The sequence below is a fragment of the Chrysemys picta genome, chromosome 3 (genome assembly GCF_011386835.1).
Source record: "Chrysemys picta bellii isolate R12L10 chromosome 3, ASM1138683v2, whole genome shotgun sequence".
Taxonomy (NCBI): Eukaryota; Metazoa; Chordata; order Testudines; family Emydidae; genus Chrysemys; species Chrysemys picta.
In genome coordinates, this window is record NC_088793.1 from 140,700,901 (window position 1) to 140,727,988 (window position 27,088).

General features: G+C 43.3%; 1 protein-coding gene across 4 annotated transcripts in view; it reads left to right on the plus strand.

Moving 5' to 3' along the window:
- Nucleotides 1–27,088, plus strand: part of KIF26B (kinesin family member 26B) — a 416,197-nt gene that overhangs the window by 304,436 nt on the left and 84,673 nt on the right. For all 4 annotated transcript variants that reach the window (XM_005300552.5, XM_042848410.2, XM_042848411.2 and 1 more), the window contains 4 exons: nt 17,145–17,351; nt 19,067–19,160; nt 21,359–21,621; nt 25,709–25,892. In XM_005300552.5, the coding sequence (XP_005300609.2) occupies nt 17,145–17,351; nt 19,067–19,160; nt 21,359–21,621; nt 25,709–25,892 (748 nt within the window). The remainder of the gene's footprint in view (nt 1–17,144; nt 17,352–19,066; nt 19,161–21,358; nt 21,622–25,708; nt 25,893–27,088) is intronic.

Genomic DNA, 27,088 nt, shown 5'->3' on the forward strand with positions numbered 1-27,088 from the left:
TCAGCTGTTCACAGCCACCACCTCAGATCACTGTCTTCAAGTAGGCCAAGGAAAGACTATCCCTGCAGCTTCACCCACGAAGGCGAGGGACAGTAGACTGCATGATCTGCAGAAATAGCTGAGGGTATGGTTTGAGGATTCTCTATTCCTGCTGGTTTGATAGAAAGAACACATCATGGGTGTCAGAGCCCAGGCTGAGATTGCATGGTTGGGAATTTAAAGACATATCTTGGCTTGAAAACTGAGTACAGTGGATTTAGAAATCAATGATACAAAATCTTTCTGGAACCCTACAAAGCTGTTTTTACAAAGTCGCTTTTCAGGGTAGAACCACACTTTAAGACAGCCCTGTTTGCACCATCTTATTGGTTTATATCAGTAGTGAAATTGGCCTTTCAGCCATTACAAATCATGTCCCCTTTCCATTGGAAGGGGATTGTGGAAGAAGAGGATGCAGTTGCTGTGTGCTTTTTCCATAGGACTGGTACTTGAAAAGTTTTGCATTGGACATCAAACCGACTTAATCCTTTAAACTTGGTTCCTATATTGACAGGCAGAGGTAAAGTGGTGACCATTCACTTGGCTTGTACTGTTTGTCCAATTGACTTGTTAATCTGAGGATTTTAAAACCAAATATAAATGCATTTTACAAACTGATATAGATTAAGCAGCTCAGACTGTATAGAGTTACACAGAGGATTGTTTTAGAGTGCACCTGGAAACCAAGATAAAATAACCCTATGTAAGAAGCAGCTCGAGAACAAAGTACCATTATGACAAAGCTGTTCTCTAATAAAGCTCTGGTAATGATTATTACCTGCATACGCAATACGATCTTATTTTGTGTTTTGGTCATAGAAGAAAGCTAATTATGTCTGATACAAAAACAGATTTGCAGAACTCAGCAAAGTTAGGTTTTATAGACCTTGTGGACAGCAGCTGCAGGCTATCAATCTGGCTCCATGATAAATGGTTCTGACATTTTCCACAGACACAACTTGAAAAGAAGGCCTTTTATTTATTCTCAAATGTTGAATTCTGCATTATTGATCAGGTGCCATTTGTTAAAGGTTGCTACTTGCTAGAAAGAATTACACAGCCCCTGAGCTACATATAACATAATGAATTATTCCATTAAAGAATAGCTACGTTAAGAGAACATTAAGGTTGCATGGTTGAGCACTCAGGTCAGGAAATGATAACTAAGGTTGAAGTCGATGGGAGTTTTGCCTGAGTAAGGACTGCAGAATACTGCCAAGCATATCTACAATGAATGCTAACAAGCAGTGTACGTTCATTCCATGGCATTTAGTTACTTACCTGTTTTTATTCACAGACACCAGCGTTATTTATTACAGCATTTTACAAGGCAACAAGCAAGTGGCTGAGATTATTAGTGTTAAGACTGACTAGGCCGATTGTGTGGCGGTTTCAAATTGCTACCCTGTTTCATTTATCAGGGTTGAGGGTCAATAGTGGTGTTATGCTGTAAACTGCAGCTGAGAATACAGAGGAGGTTCACAGCTCAATGCAATGTTAGACAAGTTCAGTTTTTCAAGTTAGCAGCTCTGTTTAGTTCCCCTCTGGGCAGTCATGTTAAGTCTTCTGTCTTATCCTTTTATCTGCCTTTCTAGCCCAATATCCTCTTGCTTCTGTTAGTCACAGGGCCAAGTTGTGCCCTCAGATTCCCTACTGTATTTCCAGAGTTGACAACATGAAGTTACTAAGGATTTGCATCCGTGTAATTGAGAGCACAGTTCGATCCAAAAGCGGTACCCCCGGAACCAATGCTTGCTGAGCACCAGCGAGTTAGGGCCAAATCTGCCCAGACTTGTGTCCCCTGGAATTCCGTTGACTTCAGTGGGGCTGCCAGGGTTGTGAGTGAGGGCAGCATTCAATCCTTAATAAGGGCTAGATTCTGGCATCTCTCTTCAGGATTTGCAGCCCCTTATGATGTGCGTGGTCCCTTTGATTTCAGAATGGCGGCAGAATCAGGTCCCCAAATACTCATCACTATGTTAGTGATCCATAAATAAGATTTTAATAATTGATTGTTTGGATCAGAGTCTGAAGGTCAAAGCAAACAAGTAATCCTGAGCAACATAAAACCTATTGAAGGAAAATGTCAGTTAAAAGGATTCCTCGCCTGAGAGGAAGGATAGCCTCGTGTTTATGGGACAGGTGTGGGAGACAGAGGATCTAGGTTCTATTTCCAGAGCTGCCACGGGCATCCTATGTGATCTTGGACAACTCACTTAATCCCTTTAATATTTAGTTTTCCTGTGTGTAAAATGAGGATAAGGAGACTTATCTCTTGAGCATGTTATGGGGCTTAATACATCAATGTTTGCAAAACATGCTGAGATCTTCAGATGGAAGGTGTGGTAAATATTATTGTTAGGGGTGGAAACCCTGTATTTATTGTTTTCATTTAATGAGCTCCCTTTAATCTTTTTTTTATTGTTGTTGCTAATTTCTAGATTTTGAGCTTGATTCTGATTTCATTTACCCCAGCGTAAATCAGGAGTAATTTCACTGAAGATAAGGAAGTTAGATTGGTATAAAACTGAAGTGAAATCAGGATCTACTCCTGAGTTTTTTTTCAACGTGAAAAAGCTACCATTTTCTGCAAAGGCTAACTGCAGAATCACATCTCTTGCCTGTGAAAGCAAATCGTTAAATGTCGTGATATTTTCCCATAGCGTTAATCCCAGAAGCCTCTTCCCAAGCTTCCAGCTGCACACTACACACCCACTTAAGGTTGTTATACCCCTTTCAGAGGTAGGGTTCCTGTGCTGTGTACACAATAATACACAAGCTATGTCACCTTATATGGTAATGTCACCTCCTTGGATTTATATTGACTCCACTCAGCAATGCTATTCCTCCTGCTTGTTTTCTTCGTGACAAATGCATATTGGTCTAGAGCAGGGGTGGGCAAACTTTTTGGGCCGAGGGCCACATCTGGGTGGGAAATTGTATGCAGGGCCGGGGCAGGGGGTTGGGGTGCAGGAGGGGGTGCAGGAAGGGGCTCAGGGAAAGGGATTGGGGCAGAGGAGGGGTGTGGGCTCTATGAGGGGGATCAGGGAAGGGGGTTGGGGTGCAGGAGAGGGCTCAGCAGGGGTGCAGGAGGGTTGCAGACTGCGGGAGGGGGCTCAGGGCAGGGGTTTGGGTGCAGGAGGGGCGTGGGGTGTGGCAAGGGGCTCAGGGTAGGGGGTTGGGGTGCACAGGGTGCAGCAGGGAGCTCAGGGCAGGGAGTTGGGGTGCAGGAGGGGTGCAAGGTGCAGACAGGGGACTTAGGGCAGGGAGTTGGGGAGCGGGGTGCAGGAGGGGGTTGGACTCCGGCCCAGCGCCGCTTACCTAAAGCAGCTCTGGGGTGGCAGCGGCGTGCACCGGGGCCAGGGCAGGTTCCCTGCATGCCTGCCCTGGCCCCACGCTGCACCGCTCCAGGAAGTGCTGCGGCCCCTGGGGAAGTGGGGGGCGGAGGGCTCTGCGTGCGCTGCTCTTGACGCGCCTACAGGTACCTCTTCCAAAACACCCATTGGCCACGGTTCCCTGTTCCCAGCCAATGGGAGCTGCAGGGGGCAGTGCCTGGAGGCAAGAGCAATGCACGGAGCCCTCTGCCCCCCTGCCCAGAGGCCACAGGAAAGTGGTGCTGGGTGCTTCTGAGAGCGGGGCCAGCGGCGCCACGGGGGGCAATTCTGTGTGCCGGATCCAAAGCCCTGAGGGGCCGGATCCAGCCCAGGGGCCGTACTTTGCCCACTCCGGTCTAGAGCTTTGGAATCACCCACTTTATTTAGTGGATATTATTATCAGTTTTCATTCCCTGGCTCTGTGCATACTTTTCCACACTTATCTACATTAATCTGCAATTTGTCACCTATTGCCGCTCAGCTTTAAATAATGTAAATCCTTTTATCTGATTGCGCCGCTGCTCATTATTTACGGTGCCGCACCGTACAATGTCATGTGCAGACTTGGAACTCTTCCTTTGCGCGTAATCATGGAGATCATTTGTATAAATAATAAAAGGCCCAGGCTTCTTTGTCTTTTGTGCAATGCCTAAGCATTCTTTGTCTGGCTAACACTTACAATAAAAGTCAGCTCAAAGGCATGCTTAACAGTGACTTCAGAATTGTTTTTCTCATTCTTTACATTAAAATTCTCATTTGATTAAACAAGAAACAGAGCATCTTGTTAAATGGGAGCTCCTGGTCTCTGCCCTTGTACCTGATTATGTATAATGAGAAACCCTGAATGCCCCTCTATCTAGTTAGAGAATTAAGGGAAACTAGCTACTGAATGTACCAGGTCTGTTATACTATAATGCACCTATGTAATACTTGTTTGCTTCACAAAGAGGATACTGGCGTTTTTAGCAGTATGTTGAGTATGGAGCAATGTATCGTCTTAAATACGCAGCAAGGAAGGTTGAGATGTTGTGTGAAATCCTCCTGCTTCTTGCCCCGTATAGACACATTCGCACCAGAGCCCTGTGAAATCAGTGTGGTGCTGTTTTGCAGGAGGAACAGGTTTCCAGGAGGGAACCCTGAGTGCAGTAGAGCAGAGCTCCCTTAAGGCTTCCTGCACTGCAGCAGATTCATAGAATCATAGACTATCAGGGTTGGAAGGGACCTCAGGAGGTCATCCTCAAAGCAGGACCAATCCCCAGACAGATTTTTACCCCAGTTCCCTAAATGGCCCCCTCAAGGATTGAACTCACAACCCTGGGTGTAGCAAGCCAATGCTCAAACCACTGAGCTATCCCTCCCCCAAGTGTTTCTGTGGGTGGTATAGCCATAAACTAGACAAAAGAGCCAGTGGACTCCTCACTTCCTGGATCCCAGCCACTCCACTGCTACTCCAAATCCAGTGTCTTTGGGGACACTTACCTCCCTGGTCTCTGCAGCTTTTCTTGGTGCACAGAATGCCCTTTCTGGGGTGTGCATGGAGGCAGCATTTGGCCTATGGTATGCATGGGAGGCTGGTACTCTTCTGAGCTTTGTGTGTTTGCCATAAAGTATGAATACTGTCAGTCACCCGGATCCCCTTTAACGATTTGTTCTAAAAGGCTGAACGCTAATCAGAATGTGAGTATCCCTGCGGGAAATTGGGGAGAGGATTAAGGGGAACCGGGTTAGAGCTATGTTTGGGTTTGGGGAAAACTCTAGCCTAAAAGCCCATTAAAAGTGAAGTTGTGCATAAAGCTGGTCCATTTAGAAAGGGGAGGAAACCTGACCACAGGGAAAGTGGAGCCCTCGTTAGCATTCTTGAAATTCATGGCAGTCAAACATATTTTTTGTTACATTTTTAATCAGAGCTGGAGAATACATCTTGTACTGAAGGACAGAAGTGAGCAGAAATTTTCCCCATTCTCCTGGTATTGGTAACCCTGGAGTACTTTGTATGCAAAGCTTCCATTGACTTCATTGGTAGATGTCCTCTAAATGATCCACGTAATAGTTCTGGAGGAGACAAGTTTGACAGCTTGTTCAGGGATGTTTAAATTGCGCTGTTCTGGTTTGAGTCCATCTCTTATGGAAATGCTATGAAATGTTTGATTTAAAGAAATTGCCAGGAGAGGATAGAATTCCATCTTCAACATACAATTTGGATTAAAATATTGCTGGGCCTTTTGCAAGTAGGCAGATGTTGGGGGATAGGAGGGGAGAGGGAGCACAAGGACCCAGGTCACTCTCTATCCCTATACTCGGGGAAGCATAGAGACTGCTACCTCCATGCTCCTTTGGGAGGCAAAATTGCCCATAAGGGTCAGGGAAGAACCAAAAGGATAGTGCAGAGTACATGATCCCCTGCGTGTTGGGGAACTCAGGGAGGGATTATGCCTTCTGGTGATGTGATCCAAATTCCTCTATCCCTAAAAAGAAAAGAACCATAAGGTTGCACTGTTCCTCATTAGATTAACAAATGACCAGATGGCAATGCAACTTCTCATGTGACTTGGCAGGGACATATAAGCTGGTTTCAGGCAGTATGTGGTACTCAGCATTGTGTCCGTATCATACCAAATGATTACAGAATTTAAGGCTGCTCCTTATATGAACAAGTTCCAACTGGCTTAGGCTTGGTCTTGTAACCTAAAAGAGTTTGTACCGTTGACCTCTTATATTCCCCTTCATATTTTTATGTTATCCTTTCAGTTATATTAGTTACAGAAACAATAATGTGTAGATGGCTAGGTAGCTATAGGGAGTAAAATTGTTGCTGTACAACCCAAGATAGGTTATAATGTGTGAAATCTGCGCTGATGCAATTCATTTGAGTAACAGTGAGGAATTGGTTGCGAATTTGAAGATGGAAGGCAATTTCAGTGAGTGTGATTATGAAATTATAGATTTCATGATTCTAAGGAAAGAGTGATAGCAACAAAATAAGGACGATAGGCTTTGAAAACAGACTTCAACAAACTGAGAACTGGTAGGTAAGGTCCCATGGGAAGAAAATCTCAAGGGGAAAAAAAGAGTACAGGAGGGTTGGCACTTTCTCAGAGACAATATTAAAAGCGCAACAGCAAACTATCCCAATGGAAGGAAAGACAGAAAGAATAGTAAGTGGTCAGTATGGCTCCATCAGGAACTCTTTAATGATCTGATAATGAAAAAGGAATCCTACAAAGAGTATAAACATGGACAAATTGCTAAGGAGGAGTACAAAAGAATAGCACAAGCATGTAAGGACAAAACCGGAAGGGCTAACACACAAAATGAGTTACACCTAGAAAGGGATATAAAGGTAATAAGAAGAGGTTCTATAAATACATTAGAAGCAAGAGAAAGACAAAGTGTAGTTCCTCTACTTAGTGGGGAAGTAGAGCTAATAATGGATGTTATCAACAAGGCTGCGGTGTTTAATGTTAATTTTGCTTCAGTCTTCACTAAAAAGGTAAATTGTGACCAGATCCTTAACACAATTAATGTTATCAACATAGTATTGCTGAAAAAGGTCTGGTGGTTGTAGTGGATAACAAATTGAATATGAATCAACAATGTGATGCCAAAAAAGGGGGGGGGCTACTATCATTCTGGGCAGGTCATATGTAAGACATGGGAGGTAATTTCCCACTCTTCTCAGCACTGGTCAGGCCTCAGCTGGAGTACTGTGTCCACATTTGGGCGCCACACTCTGAGAAAGATGTGGACAAATAGGAGAAAGTCCAGAGAAGAGCAACAAAAATGATAGAAGGTTTAGAAAGGAATGAAGAAAGGTGAAAAACTGGGCATATTTAATCTTGAGAAAAGAAGACTGAAGGGGAACCTGATAACAGTATTCAAATATGTTAAGGCTTGTTATAAAGGGGACAAGGATCAATTGTTTTCCATGTCCACTGGAGGTAGGGCAAGAAGTAATCAACTTAAGCTGCAGCAAGCAAGATTTAGGTTGGAACTTTCTAACTATAAGAATAGTAAGCATTGGAATAGGCTTCCAAGGGAGATTGTGAAATTGCTGTCATTGGAGGTTTTTAAGAACAGGTTAGACACATACCTGTCAGGGATGGTCTAGGTGTGTGTGTGTGTGTGTGTGTATATATATATATATATATATATATATATATATATATATATATATATAATGTGTGTGTGTGAGAGAGAGAGTCTGTATCCCTATGTTCATCCTTTTTACAAAACTGTGATAAATTTTGTACAAAGTATGCCTTGTGAGGTATCATTTGAAAACTTATAATTTGCTTATTATTATTGTCCTGGTAAAATATGTGTGGCAACATTGTATGTAAAGTTATAACATTCTACTGTACGACATTGCTGAGACATGTTCCAAGTTTAGAAAAGCGGGCACAAACCAGTTCCTCAGAGACAAAAGGAAACTGATGCCTCAGCCAGGTGTCAACAAAATCAAATGGACTGTCACCTGGTTAAGCGGTCATTCTTTGGCAGGAAAAGGGGTACATTTTGGAAAAGAAACAGCTGGAGGTTCCTGTACCCACAGACTTACTAGCTCCTGAACCTCAAGCTGGAGATGTTTTTCAGAGAAAAAGAGAACTATAAAAGAGGGGAACAGACCCCCCCCCCCAAAAAAAGATCTCCCTTCATCTTTACTGACAGCCTCGACAGCACTTGAAAGACAAAGGAAGCACCATTGGACTAGGGAGGGATCCTGGCAGAAAGGAATTCAGCCAGTAAGACTACTAGAACATGTGGTGAGAGAGACTTTTTTGCTTTGAATTAATGTAGCTTGCTAAATTAGGTGTTAGTTGTGTTTTACCTTGTATTTCTTTGTAACCAGTTCTGACTTTATGCCTCATTACTTGTAATCACTTAAAATCTATTTTCCGGAATTAATAAACTAGTTTTATTGTTTTATCTAGACCAGGGTGCTTGGATTGAAGTGTTTGGGAAACTCCATTTGAGATAACAGGATTTGTGCATATCATTTTCTATTAATAAAATCATGGACTTTATATTAGTTTGTGTTGTCCACGAGAGGACTGGGCAGTACAAGATGCATATTTCAGGGGGAAAGTCTGGGACTGGGAATTTGCTGGTGCTGCCTTGTAGTGTAATTCAATAGTAGCTGGCTATAGCACTCCTACAGTATAGCTGGGAGTAATTTCCATGCTGGAGGCTGAGTGTTGACCAGGAGTGGTTGCTCTCACCGCGAAGTAGTGTAAAATGCACCTCAGGTTGGAAAATTGAGAGGACAGAGCTGTTCAACAGTCCAGATTGTACCCTGGGTAATGTCACAATGTGGTTCTGCCTCAGCATGGGGGGATGGACTAGATCAGTGGTTCTGAAATTGTGGGTCGGGACCCCAAAATGGGTCACAACCCCATTTTAAGGGCTGGCTTAGACTTTCTGGGGCCCAGGGCTGAAGGTGAAGCCTGGGGCCAAGCTGAAGCCCAAGCCCCACTGCCTGGGCCTGAAGTCCTTGGCTCAGGCTTCAGTCCCCGTTCCTGGGGTCAGGTAGTAATTTTTGTTGTTAGCAGGGGGTCACGGTGCAATGAAGTTTGAGAACCCCTGAACTAGATGACCTCTTGAGGTTCCTTCCAGATTTACAATTGTATGATTCTATAATTTATTGCTGGAAGCACAAATCATCTTTACTGCTCTGCAGATTGGGGATGATGAGTCAATAGAGGAGATAAGCCTCCTTGTTGGTTTTACCAGCACAGAAGAAATGGAAGGGGTGCCTAGAAGAGAAGGAAACATAGAACCATAATGGAATAATATTTGAAAGACCTATCTGTTTTTTGGTGGCACTTCTGCTCATGCATCCATGCTTTAAAGTGGCTCTGGATTGAGATCTGTGTTTTCTGGAGTACACCATTGATTTTATCTCCCAGCTTTCAACTTTTTTACCATATTCTTTTCCCCATCCTTCTTCTTTCATAACTTTTTCCTTTTCTGTTGTCTGTGTGCTGACATGAGACCCCCTGGGACTGATTCTGATCTCTCATACATTGGTGTAAATCAGGAGTTACTCCAATCAAGCCAGTGGAGGCACGCTGGTGTAAAATGGGTGAGATCAGGATGAGGCCTTGTCTAGAGTTTTTTCAAAGTAGAGACACTGGCCTTTATTCGCCCCTCATTTGCACTGGTTTTATTCTGGTGTGACTCAAGTGGGGCTACAGGGGTGAAAGACAGAAGAATCAGTCCCCTTTTGTAATACATGTAGCATCAGATTGGCTCTGTACAAATAAAATAATAAGGAATAGTATGTGTTAGTTTGCTGCTGAGTTGCCATAACTTTTTATCTTTAACCGCTTTTGCCTTTTGAAAGGTGATATAAATGGTGGTGTAATTTACAACTCCAGTGTAAATAGATAAGAAAATTGGACCAGTTTTCTGTTGCACAGTAGAAGTGGGGAAACCACAAAGGAACCATTTGTGGGTCCCCAATGTTGGGTGCAGCCAGGGACCAATTTGTCTCCCAATATAGCGTAGAGCAGCTTCAGGACTGCTCCTCAATCCTGGGGCCATATGCCTCCTGGGACTGCAGGGCAACAAGGGTTTTGGTCTTACCCCTCCCCATGCCCATACTTCTGGCCTGGCCTAGTGCTGGGAGCTGGGCTATGCCAGCTTTATGCCACTGAGCAGTGCTCCTTGTGTTGGCGGTATCCCTAGAGTCTGCTCTATAGCCCCCTTGTGCTGGCTATAGGGGAGTGCAGGATTTAGCCCAATGGATGTACGTGGCATACTGTAACTTGCACAGATCTGACATTAAATGGGTATGCAAAATTCAGCACTTGCATAAGAGGAAGCCGTTCCCATCAGTTCCACTGGAGGTTGCACTCATGTCGAGTGTGAAATAGCTCCCTAGCAGAGTTGTGGATAGTAAAGGTGGAAATTAAACCAGATGTGTGGGTTTTATCTTACATCTTCCTGTTAGCTGCTTATCCTCTCTCCCGGTCTCTTGGAGTATGAGTTACAAACCCACGGAATCCCAAACTAATGTCAGTAGCAGAGCACTGCTTTGCCACTTGCACACAATGGCCTGATTCTCTTCTCACTCAAAGTAATGTAAATCAGCAGTGGCTCCACGGAATCCAGCAGACTTACACCACTGATGATAAAAGGCCCGAGAGGAGAAGTGGGCCCAATTACATTTTCTGAACAAGTTACACCTGATGTAACTTACCCCATGGTTTTTGTCACTGCTGAGTTTGGCCCAGAGATTTCCATTGCAGCTGCCTTCACTTACTCCAGGCTGCATTTGGTTGAATTTGGCCTGATCTCTTTATCTTGACCATCTAGATATCATTTTAACCTTAACCATTATGTCTTCTGAGCTGGATGTGAGGCTTCTTTAAACGGTGAAACTTACCAAAATGCTTCCAGATCATCTGGACAGTGTGGGAAAGCTTCTAGTTTTACATCCATCATGTGAAAAAAGTATATGTGCATAAGCAATGAGAAGTTATAGATTTTATTGTGCTGTAATGTTTTGTGGCTGGCTACAACAAAATATATCTGCTGCCATTATTTACAGCGGTAACGGTGAGAAATTACAAAGCCCACTCTTCATTAACCTCCAATAAGGCTGTTCCTGCAGCCAGTGATTGCCATTACATTGATGGAGTGCTAATATTGCTCAATAGCCCTGCTCTGCCTGTCTCCCCACTGAATACATCACGATCCCTGCCTCCCCTCACGCTACAGTGTACGTCCAACAGAAGGTGCTGAAATGATTGATGAATGAAGCAGCTCGTAAAGACAAGCACACTGCCCAAAGCAACAGCTGTCTAAGCCCTATCTGCTGAATAATTAGATAAATGAGCCTCAAACTAAATCTTACAGTCAGGGGTAGGAGGAAGCGAGAATATCCCCAATGGTGAAGCAGGTCTCTGAAGACTTGTGTTCCCTTATTCCAGCGTCCCTTCCTGGTTATTAGTGTTTTATACAGTTTACCTACCCCATGTTCCGTACTTCACTGCCAGGAATCCACAAGTCCCCGGCAGGCATTTGAGAGAGGGACCGGCTCGGTTTAGCTTTTTTTCCCCTTCCCCTGTGGACCTGACTGTTGTAGTTTCCAGCACTCACAGAAGGTTTGTTTTTCTGTGCAGATTGAGAACATAAGAAAAGGGCCATGGTGGGTCACCAAACGGGCTTACCAGAGGAAAAAACCTGCAGTTAACCAGTTCTTTCCTCTTGGTTCAAGATCAACATGTTTTTGGGGCACAGTGCGAAAGCTGGGAAGTGAGGTTCTGTCAGCCTAAATGACAGTAGTGACCATTAACAAATCTGCATTTACAAACAGTTACTGTACAGTGGTAAAGAAATAACAAAATTATTTCCCTATGCATAAAATGACAGTGCTCTGACTGACACTACTGAGCGGGAACTGTGGGTAAATGGTGACTTTTTCATGCTGGTGACCAGAGTATATAAATACAGCCGTAAAAGTGGTGTTGCAATTTAAAACAAGACCTGGTAATGAAAGCCTAAGCAGTATGGGCTTGATTCTGCTTTCACTTACATCGATATAGATCAAGAGTAACACCATTGAAGCCAATGACAGAGTGCAGAACTGGTGAAATAGCACAATAAAGGCCTATAGGCTGGACCCAAACCCCCTTGAAATCAATTAAAGGACTCCTACTAAATTCAGTGGGCTTCTATCAAGCCCTGTATGCACAATTGCGATCATTGGACTTGGGTCAATGCTCAAGTTTGCAAGCACTGGTGCTGCTGCCCCTGGAGTGTGCAATATTAGGAGGCAAGGCTTATGTTTAGGCAAAGAAACTTCACAATACAGAAAAAATGGGCCACATTCTGAACTCATACAAACTGATGTAAATCCAGAGTAAGTAGACTGAGTTAATCTGGATTGACATGGGTATGAGACCAAAATTTGACCCAGAATGTTTGTTTTATCAATAGCATGTATTCCAAGAGCACGCTCTTGTGTCTCGCTTTTTTTTTTTTTCCTGTTATATGGAAACAATCAGAAAGGTGTATCTGAAGCTTGACACTGCCAAGGACCTGAACAATTATTGGGACTCAAATAAGAACTTCAGCAGGCAGTCTGAGTGGTCCTGTAAATCACAAGTGGTATATCCTAAACCCTTTAATTACAGGGGATTAGTGGGGAAGTGTAGCAATGGACTAAGGGAATAATGACACACAGGAAGCGAAGCATAAAAACCCAATTTCCTGCCTTTAAGGAGAAAAATCTCAATTTATAGTTCATTTAAATTGCAAGGCAAAGCAAAAAAGTATTAAAGTTCTTAAACCCCACTGTTCAGCTGGCTTCAAATGAACTGCACTATATTCTCTCTTACCCAGAGCAGCAGCTGTGATCTTCAACCTGAAATTGAACTGAAAGTCTTTTAAGACCATTAGGTTCCTGGAGCTATCCCCATAGCTGAATGAATTACTGTTCTACCTTCTTTCATACTGCTTCCCTGGTGTAGTATATTGCATGGTCCTGCACTGGCTTTAAACCCATCACCCCTACCTGTTCATAAATTGCGTGTGAAATGGGAGTTCAATGGGCCATGTGGCTCCATCAGTTCTGCCTGATGTAGTCAATTCGATTTACTATTGTCATAACCAGAGTTGGAGAATTTTCTTGTGTGACATCTTCACCATTAAGTTACATAGATAGAATATGTAATAATAATTTGCACTTCAATAGCACCTTCCATCTGAGAATCCTTAAAGCACTTGACCAATCTGATTGAATGTAGCCATACAACTTTCCTGTGAGGGAGGTGGTAATTTTACCCATTTTACAGATTGGGAAATGAAACAGAGATCAAGGGGCTCCTGTCTATGGTTACATTGCATGTCTTTGGCAAATCCGGAAATAGAGCCCATATCTCCTGGCTCTCACTCATTTATGCCTTAACCTCCAACCGTTTGCTCCAAATACTAATATCCCTTGGACCTGGATATGATGTAATGTTTTACTGTGCTTAGCATATAGTACCAGGATTACATGTGTGAATCTAAATATCAATATCCCCATTTTGCAGGCCACCTCTACTGTATCTTATACCTTTTCTGTTTGTACCTTCTTCAACTATACCCAATGGCAGCTCTCTTTAGACTGTAAAGTATACTTATTTTGCACACCTAGGGCTCAATTCTTCTTCCAATTAATTTGGTGTAAAGCAGGAATAACTCAATTGAAGTCAAGGGAGTTACAATGGGATGAAACTGGTGTAATTGAGAGCAGAGTCAGGCTCCTACAAAATGCTAAATCAGTGGTAACCCTTTGTTACTACTCTCACTCACTTTTCACCTCAGTTATACACCGTGTTTAATTTACAGCACTATTTTTGTTCACATTCATTTTGTCCAAGAGATTTCCATGACAGTTGCATTTCTTTTTCCAGGTCTAGATTTGCCCCATAATGCATTTGTGTCTAATAAAAACCTGTCTATGTTCTATTAGTCTTTTTTCAGAGAAGACAGTGCTTTTAGAGAGGTCTCCAAAAGAGTCATTCCAACTTGGTGACTGAAACTGTGGTGTCTCCTTAAAATATCTGCTAAAAGCCACACTAAGTGACATTGTAGATTAATGGTCGAAGGGACAGCTCCCATGTTTAATTCAAGGAATATTTACTTTTGGAAACTAATATAAATATTACCTTTCCATACTGTGTATACTATTTGGAAGAAAACTGTTTAAATTCATATGGAAAATAATGATGTGAAGTTGATCCACTTTTTCATAGTCTTAGACAATTTTTAAACACCTCCTCTTTGCCATTTCATCATACAAGAAAGGTCAGCTAAGACATTTTGGGTCTAATTAGCTCTTACAGCAGTTTTGACCCACTCCAGTTGACATTAGTGGAGCTGCGTCTGATTTTCAGTCACGTGAGATCAGAAACTGGCAGTCCTTGCATCTGGTTTATAGTGGGCATCTACTAAGTTGACAAGGGCACAAGGTAGTCCAGTGATTTGCCTACGGTCATTACACCGTCTCTTAACTGAGGTTACAATCCAGAATGCTCTGGTCAACATAATCATTCTTCACTTGGACCAATAGAAAATTCTCTGTCTCTTCTTCAAAACAAATGAAAGACCAATGCGCTGGAAATATCAATGTACATTGCAGTATAGTGTCGTCATCTCACCTCACATGTACAGAATAAAGCTCACATATACCAGAAGGCCAGGAACAAGTAAGCAAATAATTTATGCTATCTATCTTTGGGGTCACTCCTGATGAACTCGTGATGGCAATTTATTCAGCATATTTGCCACTAATGATAGTAAATTTTATAATTTCAGCTACACTGGCTTTTTACGCCAGTGAGAGAGAAACCTGGCTCCTGAAACCTCTGCCATCCACAGAGCAGAAACATTTGCTGGAGAATAGAACGGTCAGTTATGTTAATTCAGCAATGAGACAAAATGGGCCTAATTCTGATTTCACTTATACAGGTGTAAATCAGGAGTAACTCCACTGCAGCTAAGGGAGTTACACTGGTGTAAAACCGATGTAATTGAGATTAGAATCAGTCCTGGGGTGTGTTCAGTCAGTTCTGCTCCCTGCATGAAGTGATCAGGAGTTTGCAGGATGTGGGTTGATAGCACTCAAATACACCACCTGAACACACAGAAAAAATAGATTTTAAAAGCGCATCAGGCAGTTTATTTTTATTTACAGTGTTATGTCAGTTTGATTTCCAGCAGATCAATCTCATGCTCCAAATGTTGGCATCCGTTTAAAAATATAGGACACTGCAGAGAAAGCAAACAGGGAGCAAGATGCAAGCAGGAAAACTGTTAAAGGTTTATATTTGCTCTTTTGTTTTCTTGCCCTGCTAGGGACTTCTTGCTGTGCTACCACCCTCCCCCATTGACTTGACTGGTGATCTCTCCCTGAACTGCCTGGAGAATTGCATCTGCTATAAATTAATTATATTGAGCCAAATTCAGCCCTAGAGCTCCAGTGGGTGTAACTCCCACTTTCTTCAATGGTAGCTGCGCCTACCTACGGCAGAGCTGAACAGAATGCCTTTAACACAATATGGAAAGTGGGAAGGCATAACAAAAAAGGCTTCTTAAATTAGGGATTGGGAAGGAAAGTGAAACAAACAGTGAGGCTGAATAAATGAGACCAGAACCTTCCACACTCCAGCAATGTTTCTCTGCTTTACCTTAATTGGTAGTGGAACACAGAACAGAAAGCCTGTGTACAGTCTTAACCAGACTCCCTGTCTAATGATCAAATTGTTTTCTCATGATAAGAGATTTAGGGCCAAATCACCTCTTTTAAGCATGGGTGTACGCAGAAAGGAACACACAAATACTGAATGGACTACGTTAATGCCTGGTGTAATTCCACTGTCAGCAAGGATGAATTTGTCCCAGTGAGTTTGAACTCACCAAGCTTCTGATTTAATCTCCTCTCAGTTTGGAGGGCTAGTGCCACCGTGAAGGGGGATCCCCATCCACAAGGAGTGCCATCCCAAATGGGGAGAGGAGCATTTGGCATTGGGTCCATTCCCCTCTTGTGCACACAGACTATATTCAGATGGTAATTTGCATGAAATTGCTCTGTTTGCATTGCAGAGAGAAAGAAACTGTAATTTGCCTCAAAATTTGGAAATAGTCTTCTCTTGAGGCATATATGCCACTTTCATAATGTTAACAGTAGTTATGCTTTCACGCTATGATGAGGACACCACTTAATGCACTGCCACTTGCCCAAACTTGTGTGTTTGATACGACTGACATAATTCAGAAGCTTTTAACCATTAAGTTCTGTCTGGTTGTCGTCTTGAAGTCAGTCTGCTTCCGGACAAAACAACACAGCTGTGACTTGAAAGGAAATACACCGGAGTTGACAAAGATGGGGAATGTATCCTACAAAGTTTAAAAAGTCATGTGCCAAATAATAGTAAAATTACTGAAGGGACCAAAGCTGTGTTGAATTATCAGTGGTTTTGCTTATATGTAAATTGCTTACAAGTTTGGTTAAGGATACTGAATAACCTCATTACATCCCACAGAGATGTATCTTAGTCATAGAAATAACACCTTGTTATGTACTCATCTAATGGGTTGTGAGCGAACGTGTTTTAACACATCCTTTAACGCTTATTACATTCCAGACCCTTGGAGATAATTTCAAAAGCTGACCATTAAAACTAGGCTCTTTCACAACTCTTTGATGACACTACGAACTGGGCATTTCATGTCGGCATTTGGATTAGAAATTAAAAGGTGTAAATTACAGCTCTAGCTTTTATGTGCTTGCTTTATTGATCAGTCGTCTTCATAGAAACAGCATCAGCCTCGATAGCTTAGCAGCCTAGATTACCTTTTGGTTTGCTTAATTGGTCTACCAGGATGCAGTTAATTTTCTATTTACGTGAATCACAAGACAAAAAAGGTGATGTAATACCTTTGTACTAGAGTAACAGAGACATTAAAATACATTGATGTGCCCGGTAATTATTAAATACACAAGTTGACCATTAAGGCAAGAGAGAGCGGGTTCTCGGCCTTATTAATTGTGCACTTTAGGCCAAATCCTGCTTCCTTTACAAACACTTGGATGTCTATTGACCTCAGTGGCCCCACTGGCTTGAGTAAAGCAAGAATGATTTGGCTCATTGAAATTTGAAAGCCCATTTAAAAAATCCTAAACTCTAGTATATTTAATGCTCTAATTAAATGTGGTTTTCTTTCTGTGTTTGCTGACAGGTGAAAGTCATGGTGCGCATTTGTTCCACCCTTGCCAGGGATACGTCTGAATCCAGCTCTTTCTTAAAGGTTGATCCCCGTAAGAAGCAAATTACTCTGTATGACCCATTGTCCTGTGGAGGCCAGAACACCTTCCAGAAAAGGGGCAATCAGGTTCCCCCCAAGATGTTTGCGTTTGATGCAGTTTTCCCCCAAGATGCATCTCAGGTAGGCAATGTATGACTTGGACTAACAAGGATCTAAGATGTTTTCCAGTTAGCACAAGTGTGCCCAAGAGGCAAATTCATCCCTGCTGTCATTTCAGAGATTTCACTGGAGCTAGATCAGGGATTAATTTGGTCCATAGATGCCAGCAGTATTGTGACAAATACATTAAATCAAATCTCTATAATATGATGATCAGCTTTGCTTTAATCCAGTGGTTCTCAAACTCTGGGTCAGGACCCCAAAGTGGGTCAGGACCTCATTTTAATGGGGTCGCCAGGGCTAGCTTAGATTTAGGCTAGCTTTGGCCCCCAAATCCGGGGTGGCAGGGATTGGGCAGGCTAAGGCTTCAGTCCCCCCTCCTGGGGCCGTGTATTAATTTTTGTTGTCCGAAGGGGGTCATGGCGCAAAGAAGTTTGAGAACCCCTGCTTTAATCTTTTGCATTTCATGTGCGATAAATCATACTAGTGATATAAAATGTTGCCTAGCCTGTGAATAAACACCAGATAGCAGTATTTGATGGTACCCTTTCAACTGTTTTTTGGTTAGTGCTCATGTTGATCATATCAGTGTTGCAAGTCAATAATGTGAAGATGGCTAATCCTACATTCTATCCTCAACTCATTAAGAAGCTGAGGAATATTTATGTGGGGTTTTGCCACCCAGTTCAGTATAAAAAGACAAAGGCTTTACCCCAGATATATAAATAATTAGTGGTAATATTAATTATGGATTAGAAAACAATAGAGTAACAAATGTCTGTAAACTGGACCAATGGAGAAGCAACCACCAAGGTCTTATCTACAGTAGGAAATTTTCCCTAAAAATCCTAAATGTTGCTACTACTGGCTGAGCTCCAGCTGATGGGCATAGTGTAAGAAGTGGAATAGAATAGTTTAGACGGGTCTGGGTGTCTGCTTGTGTTATCTAAACCTGCTCAGGGTGAATCTATATGACAAGGTGCTTAAAACACCGCCGGCTACCAGCATCTTGTCTTCATTAGGGCTCCTACAATTGCTAACAGCTGTGGAGATTCAAAGCAAAGGTGGGAAATTTTAGAAAATATTTCCTAGTGAAGACAAGACAAAAGGGTGTGTATCTCGTTCATAGACTCCCACCCACCCCCCGCACAAACTCTCCAACCCACCTGACAGCAGAATTGTAACACTTTCACTGCATCCAAAATTCTGGCCATAAATTGCTAAACAGCAGCAAAAATGGTTGAAAAAATGCAATTTTTTAAAGAAAAAAGGTAAACAAAAAAAGGCCAAGTGAATCCTATTTTGCATCCAGCTTTACCAAATAATGAGCCTCTCCTCTTCCATTATGCACATTTCACCCATCTCTGCTTAGCAGGTGCGAAGTCTGTTTAGAATAAAAGCGCCATCTGCCATTTCTCAACATACAGAACTTTTACAAGGATAATGAAGTTTCAGCACCTCGTGCTGAAGCAAATGGACTAGGGCTTCCACAAAGGGCATTTAATTGTCTCAGAACCAAGTCCTAATCACCTTACTCACGTGAGTAGTCTCATTAACTTTCAATGGGGCAACTCACATATGTAAGGCATGTGAGTTTGGGCCCTTAGAGACAACGCCATACTACTGGAAATCAGCAATGACATTTTGGTGCTGTCACAGCCATTAATATTCTATGATGTTCTATTAATTTTTTTTATTATTAAATATCTTTGTCAATCCTGTTCTACCAATGGCAGGCTGAAGTGTGTGCTGGGACGGTGGCTGAGGTGATCCAGTCAGTGGTGAATGGGGCAGACGGCTGCGTGTTCTGCTTTGGCCATGCGAAACTGGGTTGGTATTGTTACATTTCCTTACTCAAACTGCAAAGTTTCTACTTCAAGTCTTAAATGATTTTTATTTTAGGTTAAGGAAAACAACCGCTTCTAAACTGCCTGTGTTCAGTGCACTATTATGTGTATGAAATTGGAACACCCCAGTCATGCACGTGTCTTTTCCCTACCTGGTCCTCCTTTCTCATTTGTCCATTTATTCCATTGTTGCATATTGGCTAACTCCTAGATTGTGAGGTCTCAGCAGCATGGGCTGCCTTTGTGTGTGTTTGTTCAGTACTTTGTACAATGGAGTTCTGAGCCCTGCCTGTTGTCCTTAGGCACTACTGCAGTGGAAGTAATAGTAATAATAATAATTTGGTGATTAATGAATTATCCCATAGTAATCTACAACTTTTATGAATATATTCAGCGTTAGAAATCTATGCAACGATTGCAGTCTTATGGGCTGCTACAAACTGACTATATTCCTTCAAGTATTTGATATTTGTGATTCAAAATGTAAGAATTGAGACTGGGTGCCTAAATCGCATGATATTTTTTGCTGTTCTTTGGTGGATGACCTACCCATTATAAACCCCTTTTTTTCTGCCTAAAACAAATTCTATTTCATCATTAATTGAATCTTCAGTGACTAGCCAAAAATTTGCTTCTGCAACCATTTGCATGATCAGAACTTTCAATGCTGACAAAAAGAGTGTCATCAAAACAAGATTCTTTTAGAAGACACTAAAATTCTAACGTAATTTTATGTACTGCTCATCTGTATCTAGAGGTATCTGTTGGGAAACGCTGACTCTTTAATGGCAACAACTTTGCCACCTTTATTACTGCCTGGAAAGTGATCCCACGCAGTTCTACCACGTAAAAAAAAACACTTCAAAGAAACTTCCATTCTTCAGGCAATGAAGACGTACAGTACCCTGTCAGGCACTGGTTGTCTCAAGTTGCATCCAAAATGGAGGCACCCAGAATTGATGAATACTTGAAGTCTCAGGCCTTCATGTCTTGCTTAAGGCCAGAGAGTAAGTGAGGCAATGCCAGCTACAGAGTCCATGCTCCCAATCGAGTGTCCTACCAATTGGCCAACTCTGCCTCCCAATTTTCACGTTTTTAAATTATCTAATCTAGACTGAGATAAAGTATAAAGCATTAGCTGTCAATGTGCAGCTGCTTCATTAACTGCCTTCTCCACCATTCCCTCTGCTACAGAGACACACAGACAGTTTCACAAAGAGTTGTAAAGTCTAAAAATATCTTGCTGCACTAATCTTCTTAACATTAGATTCCACTTATGTCCATAATTCATGAAATGAAATAAGGTAAGAAAAAAAGCCACGAGAAATTGTCTAAAATGTATGCATATCAATATCGTTTGTGTGTCAGCTATAGAAAGAGCTATAAATGAGAAAGATTCTGAAAACTTAACTATGTGTATTATTTGAAGTAATACAGAAAACAGAGTAAGATAATACTGTATGCATGCTTTTAATTAACAGATGTTTTAAACAGAGACAGGCCTGCACCAAAATCCTGGTTCCAGAGAACACCAAACTTAGGGAATGTTTTGATCTGGATCCAAACTCCACATCGTGGGACCACCTCTGGACCAGATGATCTGATATGCCTAGCTTCTGCTGAGTGTAGCTAAGGGGGGGAGGGTGGGAAATGCAGAAAAGAGCCAGCTGCAGCTCCCTGATCCCGGGGCCAGCTCTATGCATTTCCAGCCCCAGCATCCTATAGAACCATCTAGGGGCTGCTCTAAAGTATGCTGGCTAGTAACATTCCTCCCACCAGGAGATCATTTCCAAACTAGGGATTGTTGGAGCACATGACATTCGCCCACTCTCCACCCTACCCGACATGCCCTCTACACTGTTGGCTGCAGAGTGGTGTAGGAGCCAGCTATATCCCAGCTAAGGATTACGTGAATGTTAGGGGAATCTTCATCTAGGAAGATCTGGCTGTTTTTCAGCCCCTTTACGGTGGCAGAATGATGCAGAGAAATGGATCACAGCTCTGGTTCTAGCCTACCAGTTTTAAATGCTGTCATTTGTCCTTTTTTTCCGTCTGTCTGTCTGTCTTTAGTAAAGGAAATGGTTTTCCTGAGCCTGTGCAGAATAATGTCACTTGACAGAAAGCTCTGGATGCACTGAGTGTAATTTAGTTTTCTTTTCTCCCCTCCCTCCTACCTGACAGGAAAGTCATACACCATGATTGGAAAAGATGATTCCATGCAGAACCTAGGCATAATCCCCTGCGCCATCTCATGGCTCTTCAAGCTGATTAATGAACGGAAAGAGAAGACGGGGGCCCGCTTCTCAGTCCGGATCTCTGCAGTGGAAGTGTGGGGGAAAGAAGAAAATCTGAGGGACTTACTGTCAGAAGTAGCTACAGGCAGCCTGCAGGATGGTCAGTCCCCGGGTGTCTACCTTTGTGAGGACCCAATCTGTGGCATGCAGGTGAATGAATTTAAGATTTATTTTAAATGGAAACTAAACTCTAGCAATGTGATATATAGGCTTGAAAGGATTAGATTTTCATCAGTAAATGCTGGTAAACCTCAATTGCTCCATACACACAAAAGTGATAAAAATATTTCCATCCATGATAACTGAACTTTCCAGATAGACAAAGTAAGAAAAATGCTTCTTGAGAACTTATTCGAGTTTGGTTTAAGGATATTTACTTGTCTATTTTGATGTGATGCTGGCAATATTTGATTTAACAGTTATAAAGCTTTAACTTTTTGATTCTCAATGTCTACTGTCATTTAAATAATTATTGTCCGACCCTCCCCAATTTCCTGCAACTGTGAAAATTTAATTTGATAAAAATTAAAATATGCTTAAACCTTGATATTATTCATCAAAATTATCAAAACAATTAAATCAAATTCTGCCAAGCCTAGTGATATTTTTCTGAGCTACTGAGATGGTAGAACTCAAATTCAAGAACTACTTGAAGCATAAACTTTGCAGACTTGAATGTGTTTACTTTGAAACACACAAGAACTTTATGACCTGCAGCTGTGGGGCCATCTGCTTTCCTGGCCTCAATATTTGTACCTCCAATATGACTGATGATGAGCAGGGGTTGATGTTTGCAATAAAATTTGAAAACATTCAGAACAAACAAAATTCACCTTCTCCTCACCCCCCCTAAAAAAAGAGAAGAACTGTGATCTCTTTTATAAAACAACAAGCTAAAATATTTACAGTATTGCACAAATAGCTGGAAGCCATTTATATGGCTGTTTATCTCTCTATAAACTACATTATTCATAGCATTAGCATTAGCAATGTTGTAGGAAGTATTAATAGCTACTTATTAATTGTTGCCAAGAAATAAATGTTAGAGCTGGGCAAGCCAAGAATAACTCCAACTCTCTTCAGGCGTGGAGAGTCAGCAGGAACACCTAAGTAGTTCATATTACCTCCTGGGCAACCACTAGAAAGTCTATGGCTTTTTTACTTTTACTTAGTTGGTACAAAAAATGCCCACTCTTTCCTTTTACTATATACACAGCAACAGGCCTTGTCCCCATGTGAGCTCACAAGTTGCGGGGAAATCCACGACAAGGCACAATTACAGTCTCTGAGCACCTAGCAGCCTCAGGGCACCAATCACTTTAGATAGTGGGGACAGCAGAAGCAGGACCACAGGATGATGTACAGTATTGTCAACCCCAACTGTCAAAGTGCAGTATGTAGAAAACAAGGGCCTAAAGGTTTCACAGCTTCATACAACACAACTGAATTAATGCTTGATATACTCAGAGGAAAAGAAGGTAAAATGTTCTATTAATATATGTACAAAATCAGCAACATAATTCCTATATGTCATATTATTCTTAATCGGAGTTTAGTGTATATGGTTTTGAAGATTATCTTGTTGCTTACAAGGTGAGGTTGTTTTAATATAGATTTACCACAAACTGTGCTCTGCACCAACTGAGAAAATATGCGTTAGTAAGAAAGCAAGTAGATTAGTGGGACTTGGTTAGGCGGATTCTAGCCTTCTAATGACTTTATTCACCCTTTATTTGAGTTCCCTCTCTTTTAGAAGAGGAACTTACTCCTGGGCTGCACTCATAGTAAGGGCTGAAAAAGGAAACTTGTCAGTGTATTTAAACCTCTCAGACAAACAGGCCTTCCCTGTAGTCTGTGGACCAGCTCTGTGTATTACCAACACCAATGCCATCATGGGTATATGGACAATTATTAAAAATTAACAGGGCATGGATTAAAAACTAGCTAACTGATAGGTCTCAAAATGTAATTGTAAACAGGGAATCGTCATCTAGCGGGTGTGTTTCCAGTGGGGTCATGCAGGGTCAGTTCTTATCCCAATGCTATTTAACATTTTTATCAATGACCTGAAAGAAAACATAAAATCATCACTGATAAAGTTTGCAGATGACACAAAAATAGGAGGAGAGGTAAATAATGAAGAGAGGTCACTGATACAGAGCAAGCTGGGCACGGGCAAACACTATCATTTTGGAGAGAGAAGAGCAGTTTACATTCCCAACTCTGAAGACTGTGCCTGAGGTCCAGCAAATGCGATTGTATGTACGTGACATGTGCTTCGTCCAATGGATTGCCTTTGGCCAGCTTGTGGGGGAAGACACAAGGGTGCTTCCTCTCCTTTGTGTTCTTCCTCCACCTCTCACAAGGGCTGAGTACAGTCTACAGACTTTTGGTTTCCCAGAGTGCAGGGACTGCTCCCTCCTCAGTCCCTGGCACACAAGCCATAGCCCTGCGCCTGCCCATCTGCCCCAGTCAGCAGAGCTGGCCAGGTACAGAGAAGGGAGCATTCTGGAGAGCTCTGGGATATATTGTGCCTCTCTGAAGGGCAGTCCAGCTCAGAATTCCCCCTGGCATGTTGAGAGCCTGAACCAGTTGTTCCCTGCTGTTGCAAGGCCTGTAGGTGCTATTGCAGTGGGAAGCACAAGTCAGGGCAACCCTGGCAACCCCTGAATAGGGGAGGCCCAACCCTCCTTTGCTTGGTCCCTTCACAGACTGTAGCACAGGTACCGGGATGAATCCACTCAATAGTTCTAACTTCTCCACACTGTGATTCCCTCGCTGATATTAGCAAGCCTCTAGGTTGTCACATCCAGGGAGATGCAAAAACAGCACTTCCATGTGACATTTGGGTTTTCTTTTTTTAAAAACAAACTGAATACGTAGAGGAGCCTTGTGCCCATTAGTGATCCCTGCTTCCATCAATGTGACTGAGAAGTGTCGTGTTCTTTTGTTGTTGTTGTTTTAAACACGGGCTGCAGCCAATGCAAAGCCTCCTCGTGGACATTTTTGGGGCCTAAGTGCAGAGAAAAGCAAGAACGAGGACCTGGGCATGTACAATGTGTATAAAAAGACACATGAATTTATATCTCTGCTACAGTGGTTCATTTCTGTGTTAAATCTCAAAAGGGGATAATGCAGTAATCCCACTTTAGCAGCGCAAACACAGTAGTAATGCCTGTTAACTGACAGCTCTGAAACTGAATGGCAATGAACTGCAAACGGTGGTGCTTAAAAACCAACTGCAAGTCCAAGGTAATGTGATATAATACGCGGCTTAAGGTTTAGGAAAGTAATGCAACATAGACACTTACACGTATCCTTCCATCCCCCTAGGAGTACGTCTAGTCCTTAGATTTTCATAGAACTGCAGCCAAAGGTACAGCTGTATATTCTCAGGCAAAAACCTGGACATGGCAATCTATCTTCTGAAGCATCTGGTACTGGCCAAGCTCATTGACAGGACAGCTGAACCCCGGGAAGGGCCGGCTCCAGGCACCAGCCCACCAAGCATGTGCTTGGGGCGGCGCCTGGAGGGGGGTGGCACGGCAGGGCGCTCCGGCCCGAGAGCGGGGCCGCGACTGGGCTCGCCGCCCTCCCCGCGGCGCTCTGGCCGCCGGGGGCTCTCCGCCCTCCCCTCGGCACTCTGGCCACCGGGGAGAGCGGAGAGCTGCGGCGGGCTCTCCGCCCTGCTCCCGGCACTCTGGCCGCCGGGGAGAGCAGAGAGCCTCGGCCGGGCTCGCCGCCCTCCCCCCGGCGCTCTAGCCGCCGGGGAGAGCAGAGAGCCTTGGCCGGGCTCGCCGCCCTCCCCCCGGCGCTCTGGCCGCCGGCGCTCTGGCTGCCGGGGAGAGCGGAGAGCCTCGGCCGGGCTCTCCGCCCTCCTCCCGGCGCTCTGGCCGCTGGGGAGAGTGGAGAGCCCCGGCTGAGCTCTCCGCCCTCCTCCCGGCGCTCTGGCCGCCGGGGGCTCTCCGCCCTCCTCCCGGCGCTCTGGCCGCCGGGGAGAGCAGAGCCGCGGTGGGCTCGCCGCCCTCCCCCCGGCGCTCCGGCCGGTCGGGGATTGCGCGGCGCCCTCCCCTGCCGCGCTGGCGGGGGCGCAGCGGATCTGATCCAGTATCACAATCCTATGTCCCTAGTGCATTTAGCTGTGCTTAGACTTCAGGGCACCAAGAATGTTACCTGCTAGTACTGAAATCCACCCAACAGAGCTTCTTTATTTGCTTTCCCCTGTGTTGCCTTGCAGCTTCAAAACCAGAGTGAGCTCCGTGCCCCCACTGCGGAGAAGGCTGCCTTCTTCCTCGATGCAGCGATAGCCTCCCGCCGAAGCAACCAGCGAGACTGTGATGAGGAGGACCACAGGAACTCGCACATGCTCTTCACTCTGCACATCTACCAATACCGAATGGAGAAGAGCGGCAAAGGTGGCAGTAAGTCATTCCGTTTTCTTCTGTGTCCTCACCACATGCAATTCTATAAACTGGTGTCCTTGAAAAGACTAGGGGCCAAATTGTCTCCTGGTATACATTAGCTGATTAGCATCGCTCCATTGAAAATGCTAACAGAGCCCAAGTCATTCGTGACGAGAAGTTGTTATCTGTTGGCTGTTCAGTTGCCTTTGTGGTGTGAATTAGTGGACGGGTCTATACATCTAAATGAAAAACACCATCAGACTTGGCCTTAATTATCACCCTTGCTGTGAGCCTCAGCACAGAAGCAAAGGATCAAAAGACCATGGAAACTGAAGGTTCTTTTCATCAGTAGGGGATAGCCTCAATTGAGGATAATACTACTACTTTCTCTATCATGTCCGTGTAGACTGATAAACTCTGCAGGGCAGGGACTGTTTCTTCTTATATGTTTCTATTATTATTGCCCAGCACAATAAGGTCAACATCTCAGAGCTTCTAGGCACTATTGTAAAACAAATAATATTTAGATTGTGAATTCTTTGACTCAAGGACTGCCTCTTGCTATGTGTTTGTACAGTGCCTGGCACCATGAGGACATGCTCTTGTTTGGTAGCACTACTCTAATACAAATGATAAATAAAAACAATAATTCTCACTCAGTACTTCCTCAGGAAAAATTCCCATTGATTTTGAGGGACTAAGGACTTCTGGCTCTGGACCTGTTTTTGTTTGTTTGGTTGTTTTAATAAATTGCAAACCTGTTTGTTTTCATTGTTACAGAATTAGCCCTTAAGAGAGGTTCTGAGAGCTTTTACAAAGGCATTTCTGTCTGGGGAAAGCCAAGTACCAAGAAGACAAAAATGCTTCAAAACTATTGTAGGAGAGTCTGTTGCACATATTGTAGCAGTCCCCAGAGCAGGAAGTCGCTGTGAATGCTGTAACATACCGGCATGGCAACGTGCCAGCTGTCCCACATGCTCAGAAGCAAACACTGTAGCCATTGCCAGCACTAGACCCTTTGGGTTCCCATAAACGCTTGTCATACAATGAATACAGGGCTGCTTTACTCGGACTGCCAGAAACAAATATTGCAGTTACCTGTGGCGCTGTGGTCTTGAGTTACGAACAAAAGATAGTAAACACAACATCCAGCAGCTCCCAATCTAGCCCCTGGGGGGCCGAACAGTACAGGGAATGACGGTAGGGCTACTTGG